The sequence below is a fragment of the Salmo trutta genome, chromosome 28, assembly GCF_901001165.1.
Source record: "Salmo trutta chromosome 28, fSalTru1.1, whole genome shotgun sequence".
NCBI lineage: Eukaryota > Metazoa > Chordata > Actinopteri > Salmoniformes > Salmonidae > Salmo > Salmo trutta.
This window is the reverse complement of record NC_042984.1, coordinates 14,929,050-14,956,972: the sequence shown is the minus strand read 5'-3', so window position 1 is coordinate 14,956,972 and position 27,923 is coordinate 14,929,050. Positions and strand designations below refer to the sequence as shown.

At 41.1% G+C, this 27,923-nt stretch overlaps 1 protein-coding gene across 4 annotated transcripts in view; it reads left to right on the top strand.

Moving 5' to 3' along the window:
- The window catches only part of LOC115165591 (nuclear factor of activated T-cells, cytoplasmic 2), a 56,128-nt gene extending 46,677 nt beyond the window's left edge, over nt 1-9,451 (top strand). For 3 of the 4 annotated variants that reach the window (XM_029718800.1, XM_029718798.1, XM_029718797.1), the window contains exon 10: nt 8,920-8,986. In XM_029718800.1, coding sequence (XP_029574660.1) covers nt 8,920-8,975 — 56 coding nt within the window. In that variant the 3' untranslated portion in view covers nt 8,976-8,986. Of the gene's footprint in view, nt 1-8,919 lie in introns of all 4 variants that reach the window. The other variant, XM_029718799.1, reaches the window with a different exon arrangement.
- The last annotated feature ends 18,472 nt before the right edge of the window (nt 9,452-27,923 follow it).

The window sequence follows — 27,923 nt, the reverse complement described above, 5'->3', positions numbered from 1 at the left end:
GCTTTACGGAGAAAGCACATTTTTCAATATTCTGAGTACATAGCTCAGCCATCACGGTGAGCTATTCAGACACCTAAACTCAGAATTAGTATTAGAAATATGCTCTTACCTTTGCTGATCTTCGTCAGAATGCACTCCCAGGAATGCTACTTCCACAAGAAATGTTGTTTTTGTTCGAAATAATCCATATTTATGTACAAATACCTCTGTTTTGTTCGTGCATACAGATCACTTATCCAAAGGCATAACGCGCGAGCGCGGAATGAGAGACGAAAAGTCAATGTTCCATTACCGTACTTAGAAGCATGTCAAACGCTGTTTAAAATCAATCTATGGTATTTTTTACGTAAAATTGCGATAATATTCCAACCGGACAATAGCGTATTCATTCAAGAAGAAAAAGGAATGGTGCGCTCGCGTGACCGTGCATATCCAATCCCTTTGTTGCCAGGCAGTCCACTCAGAAACTGAGCTCCTATTATCTGCCCAGTGACAGGAAAATGCTCAAACCACATTCTGAAGGCTTTAGACAGCCAATGGAAGCCTTAGGAAGTGCAACGTTCCCCACAGACAGTGTAGTTTTGATAGAGAATCAAAAGAAGAACTACAATTCTCAGACTTTCCACTTCCTGCTTGGAATCTTCTCAGGTTTTTGCCTGCCATATGAGTTCTGTTATACTCAGACACCATTCAAACAGTTTTAGAAACTTCAGTGTTTTCTATCCAAATCTACTAATAATATGCATATTCTAGTTTCTGGGCCAGAGTAGTAACCTGTTTAAATTGGGTACGTTTTTCATCCGGCCGTGAAAATACTGCCCCCTAGCCCAGACAGGTTAACACAGAGTAACTGGGAGAGTCATACTGGTTGGACTGTTTGATCCTCCTCCCTAACATCAAGGTGTTGATCTCAGAGCTCCCTACCAAGATCTCTCCATGTAATGCCTTCCCTCTATTCTGTTAGCTACTAGAACAATTCACCATCTTCCTGGAAATCTCATAAAAAATATTAATTGGGGAATTCACAAGTACTACATTTAAGTGCCCTCTTTAATCCCAAAGCATTGTAAATAATACATTCAGAACACATTATGTAAAGCTTCTAAAGCAATAAAGACAACATAATAATGGCTCCTAACCAATTGTGCTTTTTTTGCTTTATTTGTAACTTATTTTGTACATAATGTTTCTGCCACCGTCTCTTATGACCGAAAAGAGTTTCTGGATATCAGAACATCGATTACTCACCTCAAACTGGACTTACTCCAGATACCCGACCAGGCCCAAATCCCTGTCATTCGCGTGAAGAGAAGACAGATACAGGGGACGCAGGTCTGAGTGCCCTGTGAGAATTCTTCGGTGAGTGGGTAACCCACCTCTACCATCCTTCTTATTGTCCAATCATTGGAGAATAAACTGGATGAGCTCTGTTCAAGACTATCCTACCAATGGGACATTAAAAACTGTAGTATCTTATGTTTCACCGAGTCGTGGCTGAACGACGACATGGAAAATATAGAGTTGGCTGATTTTTCCATGCATCGGCAAGACAGAACAGCTGCCTCCGGTAAGACAAGGGGTGGTGGTCTGTGTCTATTTGTCAATAACAGCTGGTGGAAAAATCTAATATTAAGTAAGTATCAAGGTTTTGCTCGCCTGAGGTCGAGTATCTCATGATAAGCTGTAGACCACACTATTTACCAAGAGAGTTATCATCTATATTTTTTTGTAGCTGTCTATTTAACACAATCCGATGCTGGCACTAATTCCGCACTCAACGAGCTGTATAAAGCCATAAGCAAACAAGAAAATGCTCATCCAGAGGTGGCACTCCTAGTGGCTGGGGACTTTAATGCAAGGCAACTTAAATCCGTTCTACCAGCATGTTACATGTGCAACAAGAGGGGTAAGAAATCTAGACCACCTTTACTCCACACACAGAGATGCGTACAAAGCTCTCCCTTGCCCTCCATTTGGCAAATCTGACCATAATTCTATCCTCCTGATTCCTGCTCACAAGCAAAAACTAAAGCAGGAAGTACCAGTAACTCGCTCAATACGGAAGTGGTCAGATTACGCAGATGCTAAACTACGGGACTGTTTTGCTAGCATAGACTGGAATATGTTCCAATGGCATTGAGGAGTATACCACATCAGTCACTGGCTTCATCAATAAGTGCATCGATGACGTTGTCCCCACAGTGACCGTACGTACATACCCCAACTAGACTAGAAGCCACGGATTACAGTTAACATCCGCAATGAGCTAAAAGGTAGAGCTGCCGCTTTCAAGGAGCGGGACTCAAACCCGAAAACTTATAAGAAAGCCCTCTATGCCCTCAGTTGAACCATCGAACAGGCAAAGCATAAATACAGGACTAAGATTGAATCCTATCCAGTGACACAAGCCTACCAGATGAGCTAAATAACTTCTATACACAATTCGAGGCAAGCAACACTGAAGCATGCATGAGAGCACTGTTCTGGACACTTACTCGTAGTGAGTAAGTGAGTAAGCCCTTTAAAAAAGGTCGACATTCAGAAGGCGGCAGGGCCAGATGGATTACCAGGACGTGTACTCCAAGCATGCACTGACCAACTGACAAGTGTCTTCACTGACATTTTCAACCTGTCCCTGGCCGAGGCTGTAATACCTGTGTTTCAAGCAGACCATCAAAGTCCCTGTGCCCAAGAACACCAAGGTAACCTGCCTAACTGACTACCGACCCGTAGCACTCACGTTTGTAGCAAATAAAGTGCTTTGAAAGGCTGGTCATGGCTCACAACACCATCATTCCAGAAACCTTAGACCCAATCCAATCTGCATACCGCCCCAACAGATGCACAGATGACGCAATCTCTATTGCACTCAACACTGCCTTTTCCCACCTGGACAAAAGGAACACCTACGTGAGAATGCTGTTCATTGAACGCTGAGCTGTAGTCAACACCATAGTGCCCTCAAAGCTCATCACTAAGCTAAGGACCCTGGGACTAAACACCTCCCTCTGCAACTGGATCCTGGACTTCCTGATGGACCGCTCCCAGGTGGTAGGGTAGGCAACAGCACATCTGCCACGGGGTCCCTTCAGGGGTGTGTGCTTAGTCCCCTCCTGTACTCTCTGTTCACCCATTAAGTTTGCCAATGACACAACAGTGGTAGGCCTGATCACTGACAACAATGAGACAGCCTATAGGGAGGAGGTTAGAGACCAAGAAGTGTGGTGCCAGGACAACAACCTCTCCCTCAACGTGATCAAGACAAAGGAGATGATCCTGGACTACAGGAAAAGGAGGGCTAAGGAACACCCCCATTCTCATCGATGGGGCTGTAGTGGAGCAGGTTGAGAGTTTCAAGTTCCTTGGTGTCCACATCACCAACAACAGTCGTGAAGAGGGCACGACAATGCCTATTCCCTTCACAGGAGACTGAAAAGATTTGGCATGGGTCCTCATATCCTCATAAAGTTCTAAAGCTGCACCATCAAGAGCATTCTAAGTGGTTGCATCACCACCTGGTATGGCAACTACTCCGCCTTACCCCTACCTACATGTACATAATACCTTTCTTAACTCTTATTTTTCTTAAAACTGCATTGTTGGTTAAGGGCTTGTAAGTAAGCATTTCATGGTAAGGTCTACATCTGTTGTATTCGGCGCGTGTGACGAATAAAATGTGATTTAATTTGAATCATTGATATAATATAGGGTGTCTAATCAAAAAATGTATATTTTGACCAATGGGTAAAATAATTGTAATTGTTTAGACAATACCCTAAGAAAACCAATGGTCCAACCCTCATGTCTCTATCATAATTGGTTCAAAGGTTATTGGAGTGTTTACCCTTGTAGGATGGACAGAATTAGGGTGACTAAATCAATGCAGGCCAGAGAAAAAGAGGGGTCAAAAATCTGGAAAATTGCATCGGGTCAGTTAGGCTGGATTCTCGGGTCATTTAGGCTGGATTCTGTGCTGGAATTAAGGCTACTGGCTACCTGACAGGATTACTTTCCCGTTGAACTCGTCCTCTTTCTTCTCAAATCCGCAGGACATAAAACAATAGAAAGTTAAGATGGATATTGATTTTGAGACATGTATTTTCATATTTTAGTATATAGTTTTTGAATTAATTTCAAATTCCTGTTCTTTTTAGAAGATTTCTCTAAAAAAACAAGCGTATCCCTGTGAAATGTCAACGGAGCACTGAGCGTATATTTTCAAAACATTTTACATTTAATTCAGCTCGTGTCATGCTAATGTAGCTTTTTGCGACCCACGGAAACAACTTTTAGGACGACGACCACAAAATGTAAAATCCTCAAACATTGTTAGGAGAAACCTGCATCGTTATGTCAACAGAGCTCGGTGGTTATTATCAGATGCATTAGGTTACGAAATCTGACTTATGGATATAATGTTAATGATATGTTAGAGAAAGACCCCACTGAATGATTCAGAACATGAAGAATCATATGTGTCTTGGTAAAATGTATTTTATAACATAAGGTAATGACATTTTCTCACCGTAGCGCATTTTCACCCGCTCTAGGCAGAGTGGGAGGACACCTTTTATATAATATTTCAAAAAGGTACAACTATAGGTGCGCTCTGAGACAGAGCATCGGAAGAATCTTTTTACTCAGAAACATCCGTCAGTTATGTTGTATAGGGTATGAATCCACCCACCCAATACAAGTGGTAGTTATGTACAGTAGCTGTAGAAATGGAATAGGACATGTGCCTCCCTCGCCTCACCTTCAAACCTTCCCTTCAAAGTTCAAACACAGCACAGGAAGACAGGGCAATGCAGAAAGCCCCGTTGGTCTTTCTCTACTAAGATGTCAAGTTGTGTTTTATGCCCAAAACATTCATTTATTTGAACGTCACAAAGATGTTTTCTGAGAAATACAATTTTCAAATGAGTCACTCTTGAGTGTCTTTCACACCTTGCTCATTTTGAAAGTGTTCAACTCTGTCGCATCATGACTCAGTGGTTTAGATTCTAGAACTGTGTCATCGGGGTAGCGCTGCTCTGTGTTGTCACAGAGGTCAAGGACAACAGAAGAAAGTGATGTATTTCACTATGAGTAAAATCAAAACATGGAATGAACTTCACAGTTCATACTGTACTCAAAATGCCTTTATCAGAAGCTAGGGGCTTTGTGTGTGTGTATATAGGCCTACAACGTTCTTATACTGTAAGGATGCTGTCCACAACCTGGATGGGAGTTGGGACACACTTTAGTACCTGCATCTTTCCATGTTGTAGCTGTAGTGAATCTGACTGGAATTAACCCCAGAGGCAGTGGAGCAGGTGAAGGCAGTGGAGCAGGTGAAATTATTCCAATGTGCAGAAGGAGAGGGAGAGAGAGCTACCGTTCAGAGATAAAGCACACAGGAAAACAGCTTGGTGAACACACATTAGTTTCAGGTCACTGATGTCCCACTTACCAGCGGGCAGAGGAAAGACAACAATCGCAACATACCCACACTAATACAGAGAACCAGAGTTAAGAAACTAAACTGTGTTATAGCATACTGTATTCTGAGAATTTAACTTCTGAATGGCTATGATTGATACTCAAGTGTAATGGAAACTTGTGTAACATAATACACCTTATTTGCTCTCTGGCAGTTGAAGGTAGAAGTTCTGGTGGTCAGGTCTGGTGTCTGTCTGTCTACCCATGCCACTTGTTCTGTGGGTTGATTTTTCTCATGTTGCCAACAAAGTCCCCCAGGCAACCCTCTCAGACACACACACACACACACGCTCCCCCACCTCACAGTAGGCAATGTGAAGTGACTGAGTCAGCTACAGTACTGTACTGTGTGTGTCTCTCTCCCACCTCTGGTTGGTAAACAAACACGTTCATTGGCGCAGGACGCTAAAGCCAGACACTCATCTATTGTATGGTTAAGTCTGAGTGTTCCCTGGGCCAGCCTCAAATGGCCATGCCAACCCTTCATGAGGCGCCGTTAAAGCTCTCTACTGTGTAACTTCTCTGGAGCACCACTCGCCTCTCTAAACCCCCTTTTTATACTCAGGAAAATCCTGTGGCCCCATTGGGGAGATTAAAGTTTATTTAAGGCATTAGGTGTCAAAGGGAATTCCACTAGAGACTAAAATAAACATGGACGTTTAGGTTGTGGTTGTGATGACAGCAGAGAGAGCTGGAGCACCCGGGCCGGTTTGGCCACTAGTTGGTTTGCCTCTCTCCCTGTTTCAGATGCAGCTCTGCTCTGCTCTATAAAGTGTGCTTAGTGTTGAGCTGTTATAAAAGGCCAAGGTTTATTTCTCTTTCACATCTGCAGATGATCAGAGACAGAGGGAGTCAAAAGGAGGAGGAGGATAGATTTGCTGCTACTCTTAATGATATAAGAAGGTCTGCAGCTTGCTGAGCTGCCAATGGTTTAGCTCAGCTTATGGGTTGTTTGTCAGGCAAAATACTTTCTAACTCCCACATCTGATAAATAACTCCGTGACTTGCAATAACTTAGAATGTTTTATCTCATTCCAACTGTACATAAAAAAACAGGGTGCCAGTATTAGTGGATACCAGTTTCACTGAGTATCCCTCAGCATCGTGGTATCTGTTGAACTGAAGTTGTTTGGGGTGAGGGCTGTTATGTTTATCTTTGAGGGGGTTACTTTGGTACACACTAATGCTCAGCCAGGGATCAGTGTGTCTGTTCGCTTAACTTGCTGTTTAAAGATGACACCATTTCCCTTGTCCCACTATATAGATCACTGCTTTAAAGGCCCAGTGCAGTCAAAACTTGATGTTCCTGTGTTTTATATATATTTCCACGCTATGAGGTTGGAATAATACTGTGAAATTGTGAAAATTATGATAATGCCCTTTTAGCGTGAGAGTTGTTTGAAAAGACCGCCTGAAATTTTGGCTTGTTTCGGTGGGATGGAGTTTTAGGCTGCCTGGTGAAATAAATTTGTTAATAGACCGATAAGAAAGAGTTCCAAAGCTCTCTGCCAACAACAGCTGGGCGGCAGGTAGCCTAGTGGTTAGAGTGTTGGACTAGTAACCGAAAGGTTGCAAGATTGAATCCCCGAGCTGACAAGGTAAAAATCTGTCATTCTGCCCCTGAACAAGGCAGTTAACCCACTGTTCCTAGACCGTCATTGAAAATAAGAATTTGTTCTTAACCGTCTTGCCTAGCTAAATAAAGATAAAATAGCAAGTTTTCAGTTTTGCCCTCCCAAGTCACACCACTCCCGTACTGTCGTTGCCAAATTCTTGCTTGAGAAATAGCTTCTTAGCAAAGAGCAATTTCTTAAATATTTTTAACCATTTTAATTTAAAACAATCACAACCTTTAAATAGGCCTCCTAAACCCGACTCTAAAACAACGCACAATACATAATATGGTGCTGCTTACAATCTTACTCACTCTATATTATCTCATTCATCCCTTTGAAGTGAAAAAGATTGATCATATTTTTATATATCTTAGGACGCTTCATATTAGCAGAGTTTGCTCTATTAAACTATTGTATTAAGTGAGACACAACCTCCCTGTGAATGTTTAAAACATGCTAATATAGTATACAGCAGGTAAACATGAATATGGTCAGCTTTTATATACTACATCAATGAATAAAATGCATTTTGGCACAAATGATGTCACTGTCATACTAACTTTTTTCCCCTCCATTTTGGACATGTCTTAAAATGTATGTGTTCCCTAAAAGTCAAAACAAGAAGCCATGGCATCAGGTTCTTATGTCATAGTGCCAGTACACACAGTGTGCTTCCAGGCCTGTTGGAGCTGTTAGTTACTAATAAAGACAGACCGACTGCAGTACGGAAGATGTGGCCTATCTGGACAGACTCCACTACAGTACATGTTCAACATACTGGACAGTCCTTTAACTTTACTGCAGGTTTCCCCCATTGTCAATGTGAACCAAACACTGCTGCAGTGTAAGTTACGGCTACAGTAGCACTCTCATTGCTTTTGTGAGGTCATAATCACTCTTCATTTTCATGTGAACTTCTAGTTCTAGTTATGAATGAGACGCATTATTCCGTTTGACACCTTGCCATTATAGCCACAGTATAGGCATATTTTTTTGTCATTCACAATAGGCCTATAAATATGTTGTTATAGTCCCTATACATTAAAACACAGGTCATGGCAAGCTAAAAAGGATATCCTACATTCAATGTTTGAAGACTTTTCAAATAGTAAAATATCTGAATGACTTCATGATGGCAATTTGAATTTAATACAGATGTCTATATTTAGCCTTATCACGGACCTCCCAGACAAGAACCCCTTGACATTTGAACTTTGGACAGGTTTAATCTCATCGCAAAGTGTGTCAAATGTGTTTCCCCCACCTTATACATGGCGTGGTGAGTACACTGTGTAAGCACTCCACACAACTTGACTGAGTCTATTTTTAGAACGCTGAAGTTTCCATTTATACTCGCTGTGCTGTGTCACCTGGCTGTCAGCAGAACAACAGGAAATGATGGGGAATAAAAAAGAGCGGTAAAATGGAACACTATGGTCCTCCTAGTGGACACACTGTGCCAATGCAGCTCACTGTAGTGACATCTTCTGGTATCGCTACCACAGCCAACTTGCACACAGAGTAATCAGTAGTACTTAGTGTTATGTTCCCCTTGGTGATGTTTTACTGTAGGATCAGTATGTTTTTGTCAAGATGTTATGCCCTTTTCTACTGTGTAATATACTTTACCTTTTGTAAGTGTTTGTTGAAAGAGAAAGGGAGATATGAAAAGGCCAGGAATGAAAATTGCCCTCCCTGGAGCTGTGAAATGCTGCCTGGGAAGAACAGATGACAGTACACATCAAACACAGTATTACATCAAACACCTTGGATGCTCTGACTAACTAACAACCTGTATTTGTTTCTCTTCTCCTCCCTGCAGTAAATGAGATCATAAGGAAGGATCTGACCGGCGTGCAGGCCAGAGGTCAGACATAGACGACAGAAAACAGGAAGTGGACAGCTGCAGCTCACTCTTCGTCGCCATGAGAACCTCTTCTTCCCTGTGTGCCCATCTCCATATCAACCCTACAGTATATCAACCCCAGCCACCAGCAGTTTGGCTGCTCTGCCCGTTTCCTTCAAATAACTGTTTCTCAGCTAAAATATTCTCTGCCTTTTACCCAACGCCAAAGAATGTTCTGCCAAAGACAATTTTCTTAGTTTTCAGGCCCAAAAGAAACTAGATTGTGCCTTGTTTTATTACTACTTAGGTTTATCGGATTCAAATGGATGTTTTTCTGTACAATAAATAAGAGAGGGTGAACATTCCTAAACAAGTCACAATCATGGCAGTCGTTGTAACAGTACTGGTTGTTAAACCAATATGCAGTGGTGGAAAAGTACCCAATTGTCATACTTGAGTAAAAGTAAAGATACTGTACGTTAATAGAAAATGACTCAAGTTAAAGTGAAAGTCACCCAGTAAAATACTACTTGAGTAAAAGTAAACCATTATTTGGTTTTAAATACAGTATCAAAAGTAAATGTAATTGGTAAAATGTACTTCAGTATCTAAAATAAAAGTATAAATAATAATTAAAAAATACTTATGTTGAGCAATCCAGACGTAACAATTTTCTTGTTTTTTATTTTATTTACGGATATCCAGACATAATTTACAAAAGAAGCATGTGTATTTAGTGAGTCTCTTTATAAGTATGTGAATAGGACCATTTTCCTGTCCTGTTAAGCATTCAAAATGTAACGAGTACTTTTGGGTGTCTTGGAAAATATATGTAATTAAAAGTACATTATTTTCTTTAGAAATGTAGTGAAGTAAAAGTCAGTTGTCAAAAATATAAATAGTAAAGTACAGATACCCCCCAAAAAACTACTTAAGTAGTACTTTAAAGTATGTTTACTTAACTACTTTGCGCCGCTGCCTATATGCAAACCTTTAAAATAATTGTAACTCTCTTACCCATCTTGTTGACAATTCTACCAATGACACCATTCATAAAATATGCCATGTCAACATTTCTCTGTGATATGTGTATTGTGTTATACAATTTGAGCTTTCTTTGATCATCTCGCTACTATAAAGGAGACGAACACTGCCATGCTAATAACCAAATAAATATTGGCTTGTAATTTCACCTCTCCATATTTTTTATTTTCTTCCCTACATGTTTTTGTGTTCTATGTTGTTATGTACCAATTCGGCACAACACATGAAGTTCCCTCCCAGGAAATAATTTGAACGTTATATGCACTGTTTAGTAGGGGAATCTTTGTGTATGTGTATTCTTACATGGTGTGTTGTCTTTATTCCATAGTTTAAATGTTTTCCTCATTGTGTTTGGGTCATGTGATGAACTTAATGTAACTCAAATGTTTATTACAGTATAAGCAGTGGATTTGCCAGATGCCTCATCTGGGCCAGTGATGATACTGCTTAGAGAAAAGTATTTCACCTTTCTCAATGAATTATTGGATATTGAAGTAGTCTCAAAGGGCTTATATTCAAAGAATGATATGCTAAATCCTTACACAGGTAAAGATCAGGGGGAAATGCAATTACAAAATTAGCAGCTTCTGAAGCTGTCTAAGCAGGCAATGTTTTGAGTGTTTGCTGTCTACAATGCATCTGACTACATTCAGGTCTTAAAGGGATAGTCTTTCTATGCTTGCTAATGGGTGCCCAATTTATTAGTAGCCTATATGATTGTAACATTTATCCAAATCTGTTGCATGTTTGGTTGTAACAGAGCAAAATGTTAATATGTGTATAACATATATTATAGCCTACCTATTTCAATTTTGTGTAATTAATATAATTTTGAGTTTTTTTGTAATGACAATGAACAACATGCTGTATATTCAGTGCTAATAAGTGCCTGCCTATACAAAACATCCCAGGTATTCTTACCTGCACTGTAATACTGTGCCTTACATTTCCAAGATCATCCCACATTTCTAAGATGAGCTATGCTTTCCTTGTTCAGTGTCACTGTCATTATACGTGTATTTGATCTACATTCAAACATGAAAAGGCTGTTTGGAGCAAAATGATTGGTGTTGCATAATAATCTATATGATTTACTGCATGTATATGGCCTAGCAAGTGCTCAAAGTGCTTTTATATTATAAGAAGGGATAGCTGAGATTGGTGCAGAAAGTAGGTGTTTTGTTACATATCAAATAAAAGATGTTCAATGTTTTAAGCAGATCCCCTGCCCCCCCCCAAAAAAAATCTCTTTACAAATAGTTTAAAAAGTGTATGCCTGACCATTGCCAAGTCATATGCCATTGCTATGATTGTACAAAGATTTCAAAGTTAATGATCCAGACTGAATCTGCCTGTTCATTATGTCATTTTGACTAATTTCATATGATATATTTTATATCAGTTTTTATGTGCTATGAAAAGATATAGATAGTAATAGCTAATATATCTGACTTTTTTAATTGAGCCATTCTCTCAATGTACAGCAAACAGTATGTTTGAAATATCCTGAATGTAAACTTTACAGCTTTCCCCCCCTTAACTGTAAATAGATAATTGCTTACAACTGTATAAATGGTTCTGGTAGTCCTCTTTTTTTATTGGTAGTTATAGCGTATAGTAGAAAAGTATGTTTTATGAACTGCATCAGTTGTTTTCTGGCTTTTTCATTATTTTTGTTAATCCAGTGTCTTAGTAATAAGCCATATATCGCTGTCAAAACGTTTATATTAAAAGTGATGTTGAAATAAAGTTTGCTTTAGAGAAACAGATTATATTTTAGTTTCAGATGTCTTACAAGGTTTATAAACAAAGCTGTGCATCTTGAATGAACGCAGTCATATTCCCCATAGTCTTTATGCTGCTTGACGATCCATTGTACGTTTTCTGTTTCCTTAAAACTGTGGCATTTTCATCTCTATTTTTCCAGGCAAAACTTGTATTTTAAAACTAGCAATGAATCATAAACAAATAATTCTACAGTTATTGTCTTTTGTGTACAGTTTTTCTCCAATTCATTTGACATACAGAAGGTACATTTCAGTACCTCAGTCATCCTTATCTAGAACATCAGTTTAAATCAGTTTCATGATTTTTATTATGTTTGCTTCCTCTATTGGTTGTTGGCTAGCTACAGTAGGTAATAGTCACTGATGCCTCTCTTTAGACTGTGATGGGAAAATAGAAATCAGCAGACCCTAAGAGTCCGTGACTCATACTACAGTAGGTTAAAGAAATATCTTAACCTAGGCTACAGTACCCCAACCCTCTCTCACCCCCCCTCCTCCTGCCTAACTCATCAATGAGGTGACCATATCTGTTATCCTTTCTTCGTGTACATTTTTACCACAGCTTCACCTATTACAGACAAACTCAGTGACACCTCGCACACACATTCTTGTTTAACTAACCTTGTGAGGACACACAATTCAGTCCCATTCAGAATCCTATTTTCCCTAACCCTTAACCTTAACCCGAAAATCTAACCTTAAGCCTAAAAGGCTGACTACACCACTCGCGTTGCAAAATACATTTTGCAATCTATATTATTCAATTATTGCACCCACACTGCTCGCGCACGCCAACGAGCGTCTGCGTTGCCAAGGGCTAACAGGCTGACTACACAACATTTATTTTGTGACGCTCGCGCTTGCAACGCGAGTGTTACAAAATACATTTTGAAATCTATATTATTCAATTATTGCACCCACACTGTGTCTACGTTGCCAACGCTAAAATAGAAGTCAGTACTTTTTCTGACGCAGATCGCGCTGCAAGTCCTGCCTTTCCCATCTCCTCATTGGTTTATAGAAGCAGGTACCCACGTGCCATCTCCTCATTGGTTATACCCACGTGGGTGATTGAAAGATGAATGAGGTCAGTGGCAATGCACCTAATTTATGAAATTTGCCAATCACAATATAAAGTCAAGAGAAGAAAAAGCCTGGAAGGAGGAGAGATGACTAGAAACGATTCGGTTGACTGTTTTATGTGTGGATTAATTGGCGGAGTAGAGGACCTTGTACATTTCAGGTAAAATAACAACTCAATGTTTATATCCCAGGACAAATTAGCTAGCAACAGCAAGCTAGCTAAAAAGGACAAATTAGCTAGCAAGTGCAAGCTAGCTAGCTTGCCATAAATGTTTAATGCTTTTTGACCTGTCCCCAAATAAATATAATTGGTTCAGAGTTTGTTTTGATATTTTAACGTGCGTGCCGTGACCGCGTTTGGTGTGGGGGGACAAAATACATTTATGCATGATTGCGCACGCGAGCAGCCGGTTTGGGTTTGGTGTAAAATAGAAGTCAGTTCTATTTCTGACGCAGATCGCGCTGCAAGTCCTGCCTCTCCCATCTCCTCATTGGTTTATAGAAGCAGGTACCCACGTGCCATCTCCTCATTGGTTATACCCACGTGGGTAGCTGAAGATGAACGAGGTCAGTGGCGGTAATGCACCTAATTTATGAAAGTTGCCAATCGCAATATAAAGTCAAGAGAAGAAAATGCCTGGAAGGATGAGAGATGACTAGAAACGATTCGATTGACCGTTTTATGTGTGGATTAATTGTTGGAGTAGAGGACCTTGTGCATTTCAGGTAAAATAACAACTCAATGTTTATATCCCAGGACAAATTAGCTAGCAACAGCAAGCTAGCTAAATAGGATAAATTAGCTAGCAAGTGCAAGCTAGCTAGCTAAATTGCCATAAATGTTTAATGCTTTTTGACCTGTCCCCAAATTAATATAATTGGTTCAGATTTTGTTTTAATATTTTAACCTGCGTGTCGTGATCGACAAAGTACATTTGCGCACGAGCGCAGCCGGTTTGGGTTCCATGTAATTCTAACCCTATCATTCATTCTAACCTTAACCCTAAACCCCCTAGAAATAGCATTTGACCTGGTTAAATTTTGGTTTGTTTACTATTCCAAAAAACTATAGTTAAACACACACACACACACACACACACACACACACACACACACACACACACACAACCCCACCCTTCCCTGAAACAAATAACAACAAAGGGGTTCACTATAGCCCTGTAAGCCCCGTTGCAAGGAGACAGCATGTTTGGAGCCTAATTTTGGTGGCAGGACTCGCTGGAGGAGGACTCTGTAAATGCACCCTGTATTCAGGAAGACTCTGCCTATGACATCATAACACGTGTGAGAAAACACAGCATGTGGACTAGATGGGCTCGCTAGCTGGATGAGTGTTTTTCACCCCCACTCTTAGAGACATGCCGTGGCCTGTGACTCATGCGCCCTTTCTTTCCAAATGGGTCAATAATGAGATCAGACCGCTATAGTACTGATTGACTACGTAAGATTGACCCAGAGCAAAAATATCATGAGAGCCTTAGAGTGATTGGAATTTAATTCATTACACTCTGATGTCATTACTTGACTCCGTAGACTATAATATTATTGAGTTAGCCTTACGCAAAATTGTAAATACATCACCATTACCCACAAGGAAAAGAATCATGAAAATCAAATACGAATCTTGTATGGTAGAAGAAGATTTGGACAAAAATCTAATAAGGATCTGGTAAGATTTTGTATGTTTTTCATTACATGTCGGGTGTATTTGTATACTATAAAAAAAATACAATATTTGTATGCAGTGCCTTCGGAAAGTATTCAGACCCCTTGACTTTTTCCACAATCTGTTACGTTACAGCCTTATTGTAATATTCATTAAATAATAAAAAAATCTCAGCAATCTACATACAATACCGCATAATGACGAAGTGAAAATAGGTTTTTAGAAATTGTTGCAAGTGTATTAAATATAAAAAAAACAGAAATACCTTATTACCATAAGTGTTCAGACCCTTTGCTATGAGACTCGAAATTGATCTCAGGTGCACATTGTTTCCATTTATCATCCTTGAGATGTTTCTACAATTTGATTGGAGTCCACCTGCGGCAAATTCAATTGATCGGACATGATTTGTAAAGGCACACACTTGTCAATTATAAGGTCCCACAGTTGACAGTGCATGTCAGAGCAAAAACCAAGCCATGAGGTCAAAGGAATTGTCCGTAGAGCTCCGAGACAGGATTGTGTCGAGGTACAGATCTGTGGAAGGGTACAGCATTGAAGGTCTCTAGCATTGAAGGTCCCCAAGAACACAGTGGCCTCCATCATACTTAAATGAAAGAAGTTTGGAACCACCAAGACTCTTCCTAGAGCTAGCCGCCCGGCCAAACTGAGCAATCGGGGAAAAGGGCCTTGGTCAGGGAGGTGACCAAGAACTCAATGGCCATTCTGACAGCTCTAGAGTTCCTCTGTGGAAATGGGAGAACCTTCCAGAAGGACAACCATCTCTGCAGCACTCCACCAATCAGGTCTTTATGGTAGAGTGGCCAGACTGAAGCTACTCCTCAGTAAAAGGCACATGACAGCCCATTTGGAGTTTGCCAAAAGGCACCTAAAGACTGTCAGACCATGAGAAACAAGATTATCTGGTCTGATGAAACAAAGATTTAACTCTTTGGCCTGAAAACCAAGCGTCACGTCTGGAGGAAACTTGGCACCATCCCTACGGTGAAGCATGGTGGTGGCAGCCTCAAGCTGTGGGGATGTTAATCAGCAGCAGGGACTGGGAGACTAGTCAGGATCGAGGCAAAGATGAACAGTGCAAAGTACAGAGAGATACTTGATGAAAACCTGCTCCAGAGCGCTCAGGACCTCAGACTGGGGTAAATGTTCACCTTCCAACAGGGCAACGACCCTAAGCACACAGCCGGAGTGGCTTTGGGACAAGTCTCTGAATGTCCTTGAGTGGCCCAGCCAGAGCCCGGACTTGAACCTGATCAAACATCTCTGGAGAGACCTGAAAATAGCTGTGCAGCAACGCTCCCCATCCAACCTGACAGAGCTTGAGAGGATCTGCAGAGAAGAATTAGAGAAACTCCCCAAATACAGGTTTGCCAAGCTTGTAGCGTCATACCCAAGAAGACTCGATGCTGTAATCGCTGCCAAAGGTGCTTCAACAAAGTACTGTGTAGCGGGCCTGAATACTTATTTAAATGTCTGTTTTTGTTTTGTCATTATGGGGTATTGTGTGTAGATTGATGAGAGGAAAAAACGATTTAATTTGTTTTAGAATAAGGTTGTAACATTACAAAATGAGGAAAAAGTCAAGGGGTCTGAATACTTTCCGAAGGCACTGTATACACTGAGTGTACCAAACATTAAGAATACTTTCCTAATATTGAGTTGCACCCCCCCCTCCCACCCCCCTCAATTTGTCGTGGCATGGGCACTACAAGGTGTCAAAAGCGCTCCACAGGGATGCTGGCCCATGTTGGCTTCAATGCTTCCCACAGTTGTGTCAAGTTGGCTGGATGTCCTTTGGGTGGTGGACCATTCTTGTTACACACGGGAAACTGTTGAGCATTAAAACCCCAGCAGCGTTGTATTTCTTGACACAAACATGTGCGCCTGGCACCATGTTCAAAAGCACTTAAATCTTTTGTCTTGCCCATTCACCCTCCGAATGGCACAATACATAATCCATGTCTCAATTGTCTCAAGGCTCACAAATCCTTCTTTAACCTGTCTCCTCCCCTTCATCTACAATGATAGAAGTGGATTTAACATCAATAAGATTGTCCTTGTCAGTCTATGTCATGGAAAGAGCTGGTGTTCTTAATGTTTTGTATACTCAGTGTGCATTTTCATATTCAGGTATGAGTTTCCATGGTTAAGGCTGGGCAGCACCTCCTACTGAACAGTTGATTAATCTACAGCTATGCCTTTGTCTCCCATCCAGGGTTTTAACCAAGCCCAGCCTGTGCCTGGACACAGCCCTTAGCCATGGTATATTGGCCATTGTAGAGGTACAGCAGGTCAGCCACCAGGGGGAGACTAGTCGAGGCCTGGTGACAGACGGTGTATACATCACGAGGCGATGGCTCCATCTGTTGGACGTGCCAGGTCTCGACGGGTTCTCCGGCCAGGACTAATTGGGGCTGATTGGGAGTTTGTGAGTAATCAAGGGCTGATTGCTCACCAGCTGTGCAAGGCTCATAAAGCTGCCAGAAGTGCAGCACACAGGGAGAGTGGTGGGGGGGAGGAGAGGAGAGGAGAGGAGAGGAGAGGAGAGGAGAGGAGAGGAGAGGAGAGAGGAGAGGAGAGGAGAGGAGAGGAGAGGAGAGGAGAGGAGAGGAGGAGGAGAGGAGAGGAGAGGAGAGGAGAGGAGAGAGGAGGAGGAGAGGAGGAGGAGAGGAGAGGAGAGAAAAGAAAGGACTCCTGTATAGTTGGGGATGATTACAGAGGTAACAGGAGTGAGTGCAGTTTTGATCCTGACAGGATACAGCAAGACCCGGAGCCCAGAAGACGCTACCCCGGAGAGGGTCTCATGGGGGAGACCTTTTCTTTTTTATTTATTATTTAAATAAACACCCTTGAAACCGAGCTAATCCTACTCTGTCCGTGTCTGATCCATGTAAACGTCTTGACCAAACCCCCTGGTCTGCCACACCATATATCACAACCCCCTGAGGTGCCTTATTGCTATTATAAATGTAATTAGAGATGTAAAAATAAATGTTTTGTCATACCTGTGGTATACGGTCTGATACACCACGTCAGTCAGCCAATCAGCAATCAGAGCTCGAACCACCAAGTTTATAATAAAAATGATATAATACAATGTTTTATTAATGTCACCGGATAGGCGCAGTGACGTGTTGTTTTACAGGGTCAGCCATATCGTGAGAATGATTGTTGAGAGATCTCCACTAAATAGATCCACTGCTGCTATCAGTCATTCCTCAACCTCCTCTTCCTCCTCCCCTTCCTCCTCCTCTCCTCCTCATCATCCTCTTCCTGTCCTCCTCCTTCCTCTCCTCCTTCCTCTCCTCCTCCTGCATTCCCCCCTTCTCCTCCTCACTGGCAGACTTTCCTTATTTTTTCAATAAGTGACACATTGCCTGTGTCAATGACGTCAGACAGTGGCATGCAAGGCTTAATTTACATGTCTTATGTATGTTTTTTATATAATACAATGTTACCCACCCATATAAGTCAGACACTAAAATAATCTATGAATCTTCTAAGTATTTGATGGCATACGTAGATTGAATTTTATATTGAATTTTGTTAAATTCCTGTATACCTTTCCATATGAGTATCAATGACACTTTCAGTGCAAATCAAATGTTTAAGAAAATATGTATCTGATTAGTGTGCCTGGTATGATACAGTAAATGTAATAGAAATGTAAGTAATTAAGATATAAACTTTTGTTTTTAAATTACTTGATAGTCAATGGCAATCAATAGTACATTTTCAGTTCTTATCTGAGCTTGGTCAGGTACGACGGGTCAGGTAAGTTACTACTCAGACCACCTCAGAGGCCAGAATTTCTGTCTATAAAAATGGCAGGGCCCTTGACCAACAGTGATGGCCTGTGGTGTAATGTTGTGATTGTTGTCCAGTGGCAAATGCACTCCTCACAAACCTGCATCCTGTTCTCCCTCAGAGACGTTAGTCAGTTTCCTGCCGGGCTTACAGCCATACACGCGCATGTAAGATGTGTACATATACAACACTAAACTGTGGACAAGTTAGCCTTTACAAATGATTTAATTCACACAAATTATCCCTTATGAATACCAGCGGTGTAAAGTAATTCAGTAAAAATACTTTGAAGTACTACTTAAGTAGTTTTGGGGGGGTATTTGTACTTTACTTGACTACTATATATTTTTGACAAAATACTTTCACTTCACTATATTCCTACATTTTGAATACATAGCAGGACAGGAAAATGGTCCAATTCACACACTCATCAAGGGGAACATCCCTGGTCATCCCTACTGCCTCTGATCTGGGGGACTCACAAAAAAACACACACACTTCGTGTGTAAATTATGTCTGAGTGTGCCCCTGGTTGTCCGTAATTAAATACAAACTAGAAAATGGTGCCGTCTGGTTTGCTTAATATAAGGAATTAGATATGATTTATACATTTACTTTTGATACGTAAGTATATTTAAAATCAAATACTTTTAGAATTTTACTTAAGTAGTATTTTATTGAGTGACTTTCACTTTTACTTGAGTCATTTTCTATTAAGGTATCTTTACTTTAATTATGACAATTGGTTACTTTTCCCACCACTGATGAATACTTACATTCCCCTTGAATAAGATGGTAATATATATACACTACCGTTCAAAAGTTTGGGGTCACATAGAAATGTCCTTGTTTTTGAAAGAAAAGCACATTTATGTCCATTAAAATAACATAAAATTGATCAGAAATACAGTGTAGACATTGTTAATGTTGTAAATGACTATTGTAGGTAGAAACGGCAAACTTGTAATGTAATATATGCATAGGCATACAGAGGCCCATTATCAGCAACCATCACTCCTGTGTTCCAATGGCACGTTGTGTTAGCTAATCCAAGTTTATCATTTTAAAAGGCTAATTGATCATTAGAAAACCATTTTGCAATTATGTTAGCACAGCTGGAAACTGTTCTGATTAAAGAAGCAATAAAACTGACCTTCATTAGAATAGTTGAGTATCTGGAGCATCAGCATTTGTGGGTTCGATCACAGGCTCAAAATGGCCAGAAACAAAGCACTTTATTCTGAAACTCGTCAGTCTATTCTTGTACTGAGAAATGAAGGCTATTCCATGCAAGAAATTGCCAAGAAACTGAAGGCCAGTTTTATTGCTTCTTTAATCAGGACAACAGTTTTCAGATGTGCTAACATAATTGCAAAATGGTTTTCTAATGATCAATTAGCTTTTAAATTGATAAACTTGGATTAGCTAACACAATGTGACATTGGAACACAGGAGTGATGGTTGCTGATAATGGGCCTCTGTACGCCTATGTAGACATTCCATTAAAAATCTGCCGTTTCCAGCTACAACATTTACAACATTAACAATGTCTACACTGTATTTCTGATCAATTTGATGCTATTTTAATGGACAAAAAATGTTTTTTATTTCAAACACAAGGACATTTCTATGTGACCCCAAACTTTTGAACAGTAGTGTATAAATAAAGGATTTTTCTTTTTCTACATTGTAGAAAACTAGTGTAGACATCAAAACTTTGAAATAACACATATGGAATCATGTAATAACCAAAAAAGTAATTATCAAATCAAAATATATTTTATATTTGAGATTCTTCAAAGTTGCCACCTTTGATGACAGCTTTGCACACGTTTGTACCTTGTTTTAGTTACAGCGACTAATAGTGTCGAATAAAGAGAAGACTAACATGAGGCCTGATACTCTGAACATGCCCAGTAGAGGGAGATGTTAACTTGTACAACAGGGCTGTATGCACAAGAAAAGGCTTTAGGACACTCCTGACCTGCAAACCAATATCTCATTTCAGAATTGGTTAAAGTTAGGGTTATGGTCAGGGTTAAGGTCAGGGTTAAGGGTTTGGTTAAGGTTAGGGTTAAGGGTCAGTTTTAGAATTTAGTTAGTCGTTTTGCAGGTCACCAGTGTCCTTATAGCCTCTCCCATATGCAAGTCATTCATTTCTATGGAATAAACATAGAAAAGGGATTGCCAGGTGACATTATTTGTGTGATGTCCTGTTGTAATATGCTCTTGTCTTGTTCGTCTTCTTTTTTTGTAGCATATTCCAGATCTTTTATCTGTCTGAATGGAATTCTGCAAGTTGCAAAATGTAATTACATGAACATTTTCTCTGATGAAGAAATGATGAACGTTGCATGAGAACATACACTTGCACTGTATAATCTGTCGGTCAAGAATAAGTAGGCCTATTCAAATGCTAAAACCCTTCACAGATGCCCCATTTGTACAGTGTACTGTAGATAAATCAACTGTCCAGTAGGAGATGCTGCCCAGCCTTAACAATGGAAACTCATACCTGAAAATGAAAATGCACACTGAGTATACAAAACATTAAGAACACCTGCCCTTTCCATTATATAGATTGACCAGGTGAATCCAGGTGAAAGCTATGATCCCTTATTTATGTAACTTGTTAAATCCACTTCAGTCAGTGTAGATGAAGGGGAGGAGACAGGTTAAAGAAGTATTGTTAAGCCTTGAGAAAATTGAGACATGGATTGTGTATGTATGCCATTCAGAGAGTGAATTGACAAGACAAAGTGCCTTTGAACAGGGTATGGTAGTAGGTGCCAGACACACCGGTTTGAGTGTGTCAAGAACTGCAACGCTGCTGGGTTTCTCACACTCAACAATTTCCCGTATGTTCCAAGAATGGTCCACCACGCAAAGGACATGCAGCCAACATGACACAACTGTGGTGGCAAGTAACATGGGCCAGCATCCCTGTGGAATTCTTTCGACACCTTGTAGAGCCTATGCCCTGACGAATTGAGACTGTTCTGAGGGCAAAAGGGGGGGGGGGGGTGCAACTTAATTTTAGGAAGGTGTTCTTAATGCTTGGTATACTCAGTGTATGTGCAACCTCCACATACACAAACAAACATTATCGGAAGAATAACCACATACACAATGACACACAATTTCTCCCCTGTATTTAAACTATTGCATTTGCCTTATCTGTCCATGGCCACAGTTGTGTATATAAGCATACAGAAGAGTGAACACAATGTCACACAATTATTTTCCTTTGAGTTATTTAATTTGTCTTATCTATTGGTCCTATCTATGTGCTTTATTACTGTACTGTTTCATTACTGTACTGTAGGTCGGCTGTTAGAATGGTTCATTATTATCGTGGAAATATTGTTGCCTGACAACTCAAACTGAACTCTTCCGCTGCTCTATGCCCGCTGCATACTTCAGTCTAAGACTGCCATCGTTGAAGTCGTTTGTGGTGATGTCAAAATGAGGGGTGGTGTAAAAAACAAAGTCATCGGCATTTGGATCGTCTCTAGCCAATCAGAGTATCAAAGTAAATGACAAAGAACATTTTAAAAACGCTGCTTTACCCACGTCTGTCCTGGCTCTAGCCCAACCCATCAGTTCTGTCATGAAGTTGGCCTGAGTGGGGGAGGTTTATGACCCCCATAAATACCTTTCCCCTTTTTCCTCTCTCTACTCTACCGATGTGACTATTGAAAATCCCTTTGTTAACATAGAGAGTCTGGTGACATCAAAAAATGGGAACGGAACCATATTTCGGTAATCCAACCAGCTGAAAATATGCGTCTGAGACATTATTACTGATGATAGGACGACATAAACTGTATCTTGGAAAGTCTACACATTCTTTTTCACATGGAATTGTTGTGCAATTTAAATCTTTAAATATGAAACTATTTGTGAAAAGATTAAATGCAATTTTAGCTTCCAAATGAGAGATTTGGGTTTTCATGAGTGAACTATGCTCAACTCAGTGGCCCTGCCCATGTGAACAGACATTGGTTATAAACTATGAAACATGCCCTTCTCTCCCCCCCTATATAAGCCCCTTGACGAAAATGTAACTTCCTGTTCCAAGGACGTGTGGACTTGAGGTCCCCACGTTGAAAGGACAAAGACCACCTACAGAACTAAGCTAACCTTAGAGAACCTAACGAAATTAGCATCGAATTTCAATGTGAAGGTGACAACCTACATGCCGGAAAGATGAATTTCGCCTATACCAGCCAGAATATAGCATGAGCATATAGCATGAACTTTGAACTCTTATTCACTAAAGAAGTGCCATCCCCTCCACCCGCTAAACGTGGGCTAGGAGAGGACGGACAGAGTATCCATCCTACCACGCTCCAGTTCACCACTAAACAGTCTTCAGAGGACCAGAGATCAATGCTGGACAACCCGGCCTACGATCTATGACCAATCTACCGAAGCGCAGCTCAGAGTAAAAATTTATTGTATTCTCCTTTTTGAAATGGTAATTTAGAATGCATAAGATACTGTATTTACGATAGCATAGCTTCTCCCTTTGTTACTCAGTCTTCCCGCTCTTTCACTCAAACCCAACCCCCTTTCCTTTGTGTAACCAGCCGTCATGTCGGCTCCTGTGTGATTAGTTAGGTATTTAGTAAATAAATAATTAAACCAAATGTTGTATTGCTGATTCAAGTTGTTAGCCAGGGTTCGTGGAGATAACCAAGAATTTACAACTTTCAGATGAGACTAAATAAGGTGAGGATTAAATATTGACTGCTACTGATGTAAAAGATTACTAGGTCTTTAAGAGTTTATTCGGAAGATAACAGCTCTATAAACATTATTTCGTGGTGCCCCGACCTTCTAGTTAATTATCTACCTGATTAGCTTAAAATATTAATTACAGAAAAAAAACATTTTATAGAATAGCATGTCATATCACTTAATCCGGCATAGCCAAAGACACGACAGTTCCTAGGACCAATTAGAACGGTTCAAATGTCTTTGCGTTCCATAAATTTCAAGAAGGTACTCAAATCCATACTCATTGCGGAGAAGAAACGTTTGTGGGCGTGGCGTTTGTCCGGCGCAATGAGTTTGGGTAGCCAGGCAAGTAGTTTCTGTGTTAAAATGTAAAAGTAATTTCCGATTGAGTCGACATATGCAGCGTTGACCGTCTCCGTATACGAGGGAACATGGCCTTAAATTTCAAACGAGCTACAGTATAAAGTAGAACTTCCATGATACTTCCACTGTAAATATTCCTGACTCCCATGTAACTTGGAGATTGGAGTTAATTTCTATACTGTAGTCCCCTGCTCCTGCTGTAAGACTTGCATCCATGTTTAGCATAATGCTTCCATCGTGCTCTTTCAGTATACCTCTACAGCCATGTGACTGATAATATGGTTTGGGAGCATAGTTTTGACAACATTCTGACTTTTTCTGTGTGGGAGAAACTTAAATACCAATTGGATGTCAATATTGTTACTCCCGTCTTCTCAGATCTCAGAAGCTATACAGTTTTCAAGAGGCTCTCTGTACCATATGACCCTGTAGTTTATGTACAATAGCATATTTCAGTGAAGTCTTTCCTATTCTGTAATGTTTCAAAATTCTAAAAGGCACTAGCACATCTGAGCTATCTTGTTTCAATTGCATGGTAACAATTGAATAACATCAAACAAAAGAGAAACTCGTGCCATTTTTTAATGGTGGAAATTACCAAAAGGAGACCCATTGTCAATGAGAATGGACAGAACAGTTTGTTCATGACAAAGGTGAATTATATCACCATTATGCTAGATCCATTATGCACTAGAGATGGATCTTCCTGCACAATGTTTCACAGCCCGGGTCTGCCCAGAGATAATGGGTCTCTATAGGCCTTTTGTGAGTGTAGGTCAGGATGACCTTTCTGCTCGGTACTGCCATATAAAGCCCTATATAGAGTAATAACCTGATTCTTCCAGTTCCATACAGTAGGTCCCTCATCTAAGATCACTACTCATGCTTTACTGCCTGAGTTTCAGTCGAATACTACTCGGAGTCAACTGTTTGTTGTGTACATGTTGCACTGCTGTAGAACACACGGTTGCATATCAACTCGCTAACTCCTCACTCCTTTTGTAATTTGTAATAGGGTCAACTGAAAACAACTGATTTGTTGTTGTGACTAATGGCTTTTAGCCAGAGCAGAGATCCTCTGGTTAGGGTTTCTAACAGAGAGGAAAAGAGGAAATGAGAAAGAAATGAAGAGATAACACTGCTGGCTTTTACTACACAGATCGACAGATAGACAGATAGACAGCATGGTGTAGTATTCCACTGTCGGCTGAATGATTGATATCTGTGGCTACAGAGAGAGAGAGAGAGAGAGAGAGAGAGAGAGAGAGAGAGAGAGAGAGAGAGAGAGAGATCTGTATTTTCTGGGAAATGGTGACAACAACAGTGACTGCTGCACCATCGAAAGCATCCTGACCAGTTGCATCACCGCCTGGTATGGCAACTGCTCAGCATCACTGGGGCCAAGTTTCCTGCCATTCAGGACCTATATACCAGGCGGTGTCAGAGGATGGCCCAAATAATTGTCAAAGACTCCAGTCACCCAAGTCATTGACTGTTTTCTCTGCACCCTTCCGCTATGTACATGTACAAACTACCTTGACTACCCTGTAGCCCCGCACATTGACTCGGTACCGGTACCCCCTGCGTATAGCCTCATTATTGTTATGTCATTTTATTGTGTTACTTTACATTTTTTACTTTAGTTTATTTAGTAAATATTTTCTACATTGTTGGTTAAGCGCTTGTAAGTAAGCCTTTCACTGTGAAATGTTGTATTCGGCGCATGTGACAAATACATGTTGATTTGATTTGGATCTTCTATTCCAGCCACGTGCTTCCCAGCTAACAGGTAATGATGGCCATTGTCTACGTCCACATACTTAGTTTTCTCCTTTGTTCTGTGAAATCATCATGCAATGTAGTTTATTGAACTCTATGCATACTCAAATATACAATTAATATGCATATCCAGATGCTGTTAGCTAAACATCAAAAAAGAAGATTCATTAGTGGTTGATAGTGGATGTTTTGACAATTTGTAATTTCTCAGTTGACTGACTCTGAACAAAATAAAATATGTGTTGACAAAATTCTCGGCTGTGTTCTGTTGATAGGGGAAGACAGGACGGTCCAATTAGTGAGAAGCCCATTTACTCCTACGTAAACAACATTTCCATTTCCCTTGGTTTTACTACTGTTGGTGGTGTCATGCTCCTGGTGATGTCATGCTTCTGATGGTGTCATGCTTCTTGTGGTGTCATGCTCCTGGTGGTGTCATGCTCCTGGTGGTGTCGTGCTCCTGGTGGTGACGTGCTTCTGGTGGTGTCATGTGTATTATTCCTTTCCTGTTTAATTTAATTAAACAACCTGAAGAAAAGCTTATGAAAAGTTTATATACTCTTACACATTCTTAAGTTTATAATATAGTCCACAGCTGTAAAGGAATACAAGGGTTGGGGTTGAGCCAGGATGTGGATGTGGTGCTAGGGTTAGGGTTGATGGTAGGGTTGGGGTTAGGGTTGGGGTTGAGCCAGGATGTGGACGTGACGCTAGGGTTGGGGTTAGGGTTGATGGTAGGGTTGGGGTTAGGGTTAGGGTTGGAGTTGGAGTTGAGCCAGGATGTGGACATGACGCTAGGGTTGGGGTTAGGATTGGTGGTAGGGTTGGGGTTAGGGTCGATGGAAGGGTTGCGGTTAGGGTTGGGGTTGAGCCAGGATGTGGACGTGATGCTATGGTTTAGGTTAGAGTTGAAGGTAGGGTTGGGGTTACGGTTAGGGTTGGGGTTGAGTCAGGATGTGGACGTGATGCTAGGGTCAGGATTAGGGTTGATGGTAGAGTTAGGGTTACGGTTACGGTTGGGCCAGGATGTGGACGTGGTGCTAGGGTTGGGGTTAGGGTTGATGGTAGGGTTGGGGTTACGGTTAGGGTTGGGGTTGAGTCAGGATGTGGACGTGACGCTAGGGTTGGGGTTAGGTTGGGGACAAATTCTTAATACCGAATAGGTGTTAAGTGTGCACGAGCACAGGGGCTATATATATCTCCTCCAATATATTTTAATGAAATCAAAAAACATGATAAAAAAATGAAGAAGGGGGGTGTGGAGGGAAAAAACAGGAGAGACAAGACATTACAATTGGGTCCCCAACAGGGGAAGTAATAAAAGAAGAGGGGGGAAAGAAGGAGAGGATTTATGTTTAGGTATATTCCAAAGTGGTTAAGGTTAGACCTAGGGGTCAGAAAGGTTAGGGTTAGAATTCAGACCTCGGGAATGGTTAGGGTTAAACATAGAGGTCAGAAAAGTTAAGATTAGGGCTCAAGGGTGGTTAGGGTTAGGCATGGGGGTCTGAGAGGTTAAGGTTAGGATTCAGGCCTCGGGAATGGTTAGGGTTGAACATAAGGGTCAGAAAGGTTAAGGTTAGGTCTCAAGGGTGGTTAGGGTTAGACATGGGGATCGGAGAGGTTAAGATTTGGGTTCAGGCCTCGGGAATGGTTAAGGTTAGGCATGGAGATCAGAAAGGTTAGGGTTAGGTCTCAGGGATGGTTAAGATTAGGCATGAGGGTCAGAAAGGTTAAGGTTAGGGTTCAGACCTCAGGAATGGTTAGGGTTAGACCTAGAAGTCAGAGAGGTTAAGGTTAAGGCTCTAAAGTGGTTAATTAAGGTTAAGCATGGGGATCAAAGAGGTTAGAGTTAGAATTCCGGCCTTGGGGATGGTTAGGATTAGACCTGAAAGTCAAGACGGTTAAGATTAAGTCTCAAGAATGGTTAACATTAGGCATATGAGTCCAAGGATTTAGGATTAGGATTCGGGCCTCCGGAGTAGTTAAAGTTAGGCATGGGCGTCAGAGAGGTTAGGGTTAGAGCTCAGGAGTGGTTACAGTTTAGACAAGGGGGTCAGGTAATAGCCACAGGATCTATACATAATGGTAGTGTTGGGGTTAGGGTTAAGGGTAGGATTGCGGTTAGGGTTGGAGTTGAGCCAGAATTTGGACGTGATGCTAAGGTTGGGGTTAGGGTTGATGGTAGGGTTGGGGTTACGGTTAGGGTTGGGGTTGAGCCCGGATGTGGATGTGACACTAGGGTTGAGGTTAGGGTTGGGGTTAGGGTTGAGCCAGGATGTGGACATGATATTAGGGTTGGTGTTAGCGTTGATGTTAGGGTTGGAGTCACGGTTAGGGTTGGGGTTGAGTCAGGATGAGAACGTGACGCTAGGTTTTTGGTTAGGGTTGATGGTAGGGTTGGGGTTAGGATGATGGTAGGGTTTAGGGTTGGGGTTGAGCCAGGATGTGGACGTGATGCTAGGTTTGGGGTTAGGGTTGATGGTAGAGTTGGGGTTAGAGTTGGGGTTGAGGTTGAGCCAGGATGTGGACGTGATGCTATGGTTGGGGTTAGGGGTGATGGTAGGGTTGGGGTTACGGTTAGAGTTGGGTTGAGCCAGGATGTGGACGTGATGCTAGGTTTGGGGTTAGGGATGATACTATGGTTGGGGTTAGGCTTGATGATAGGGTTG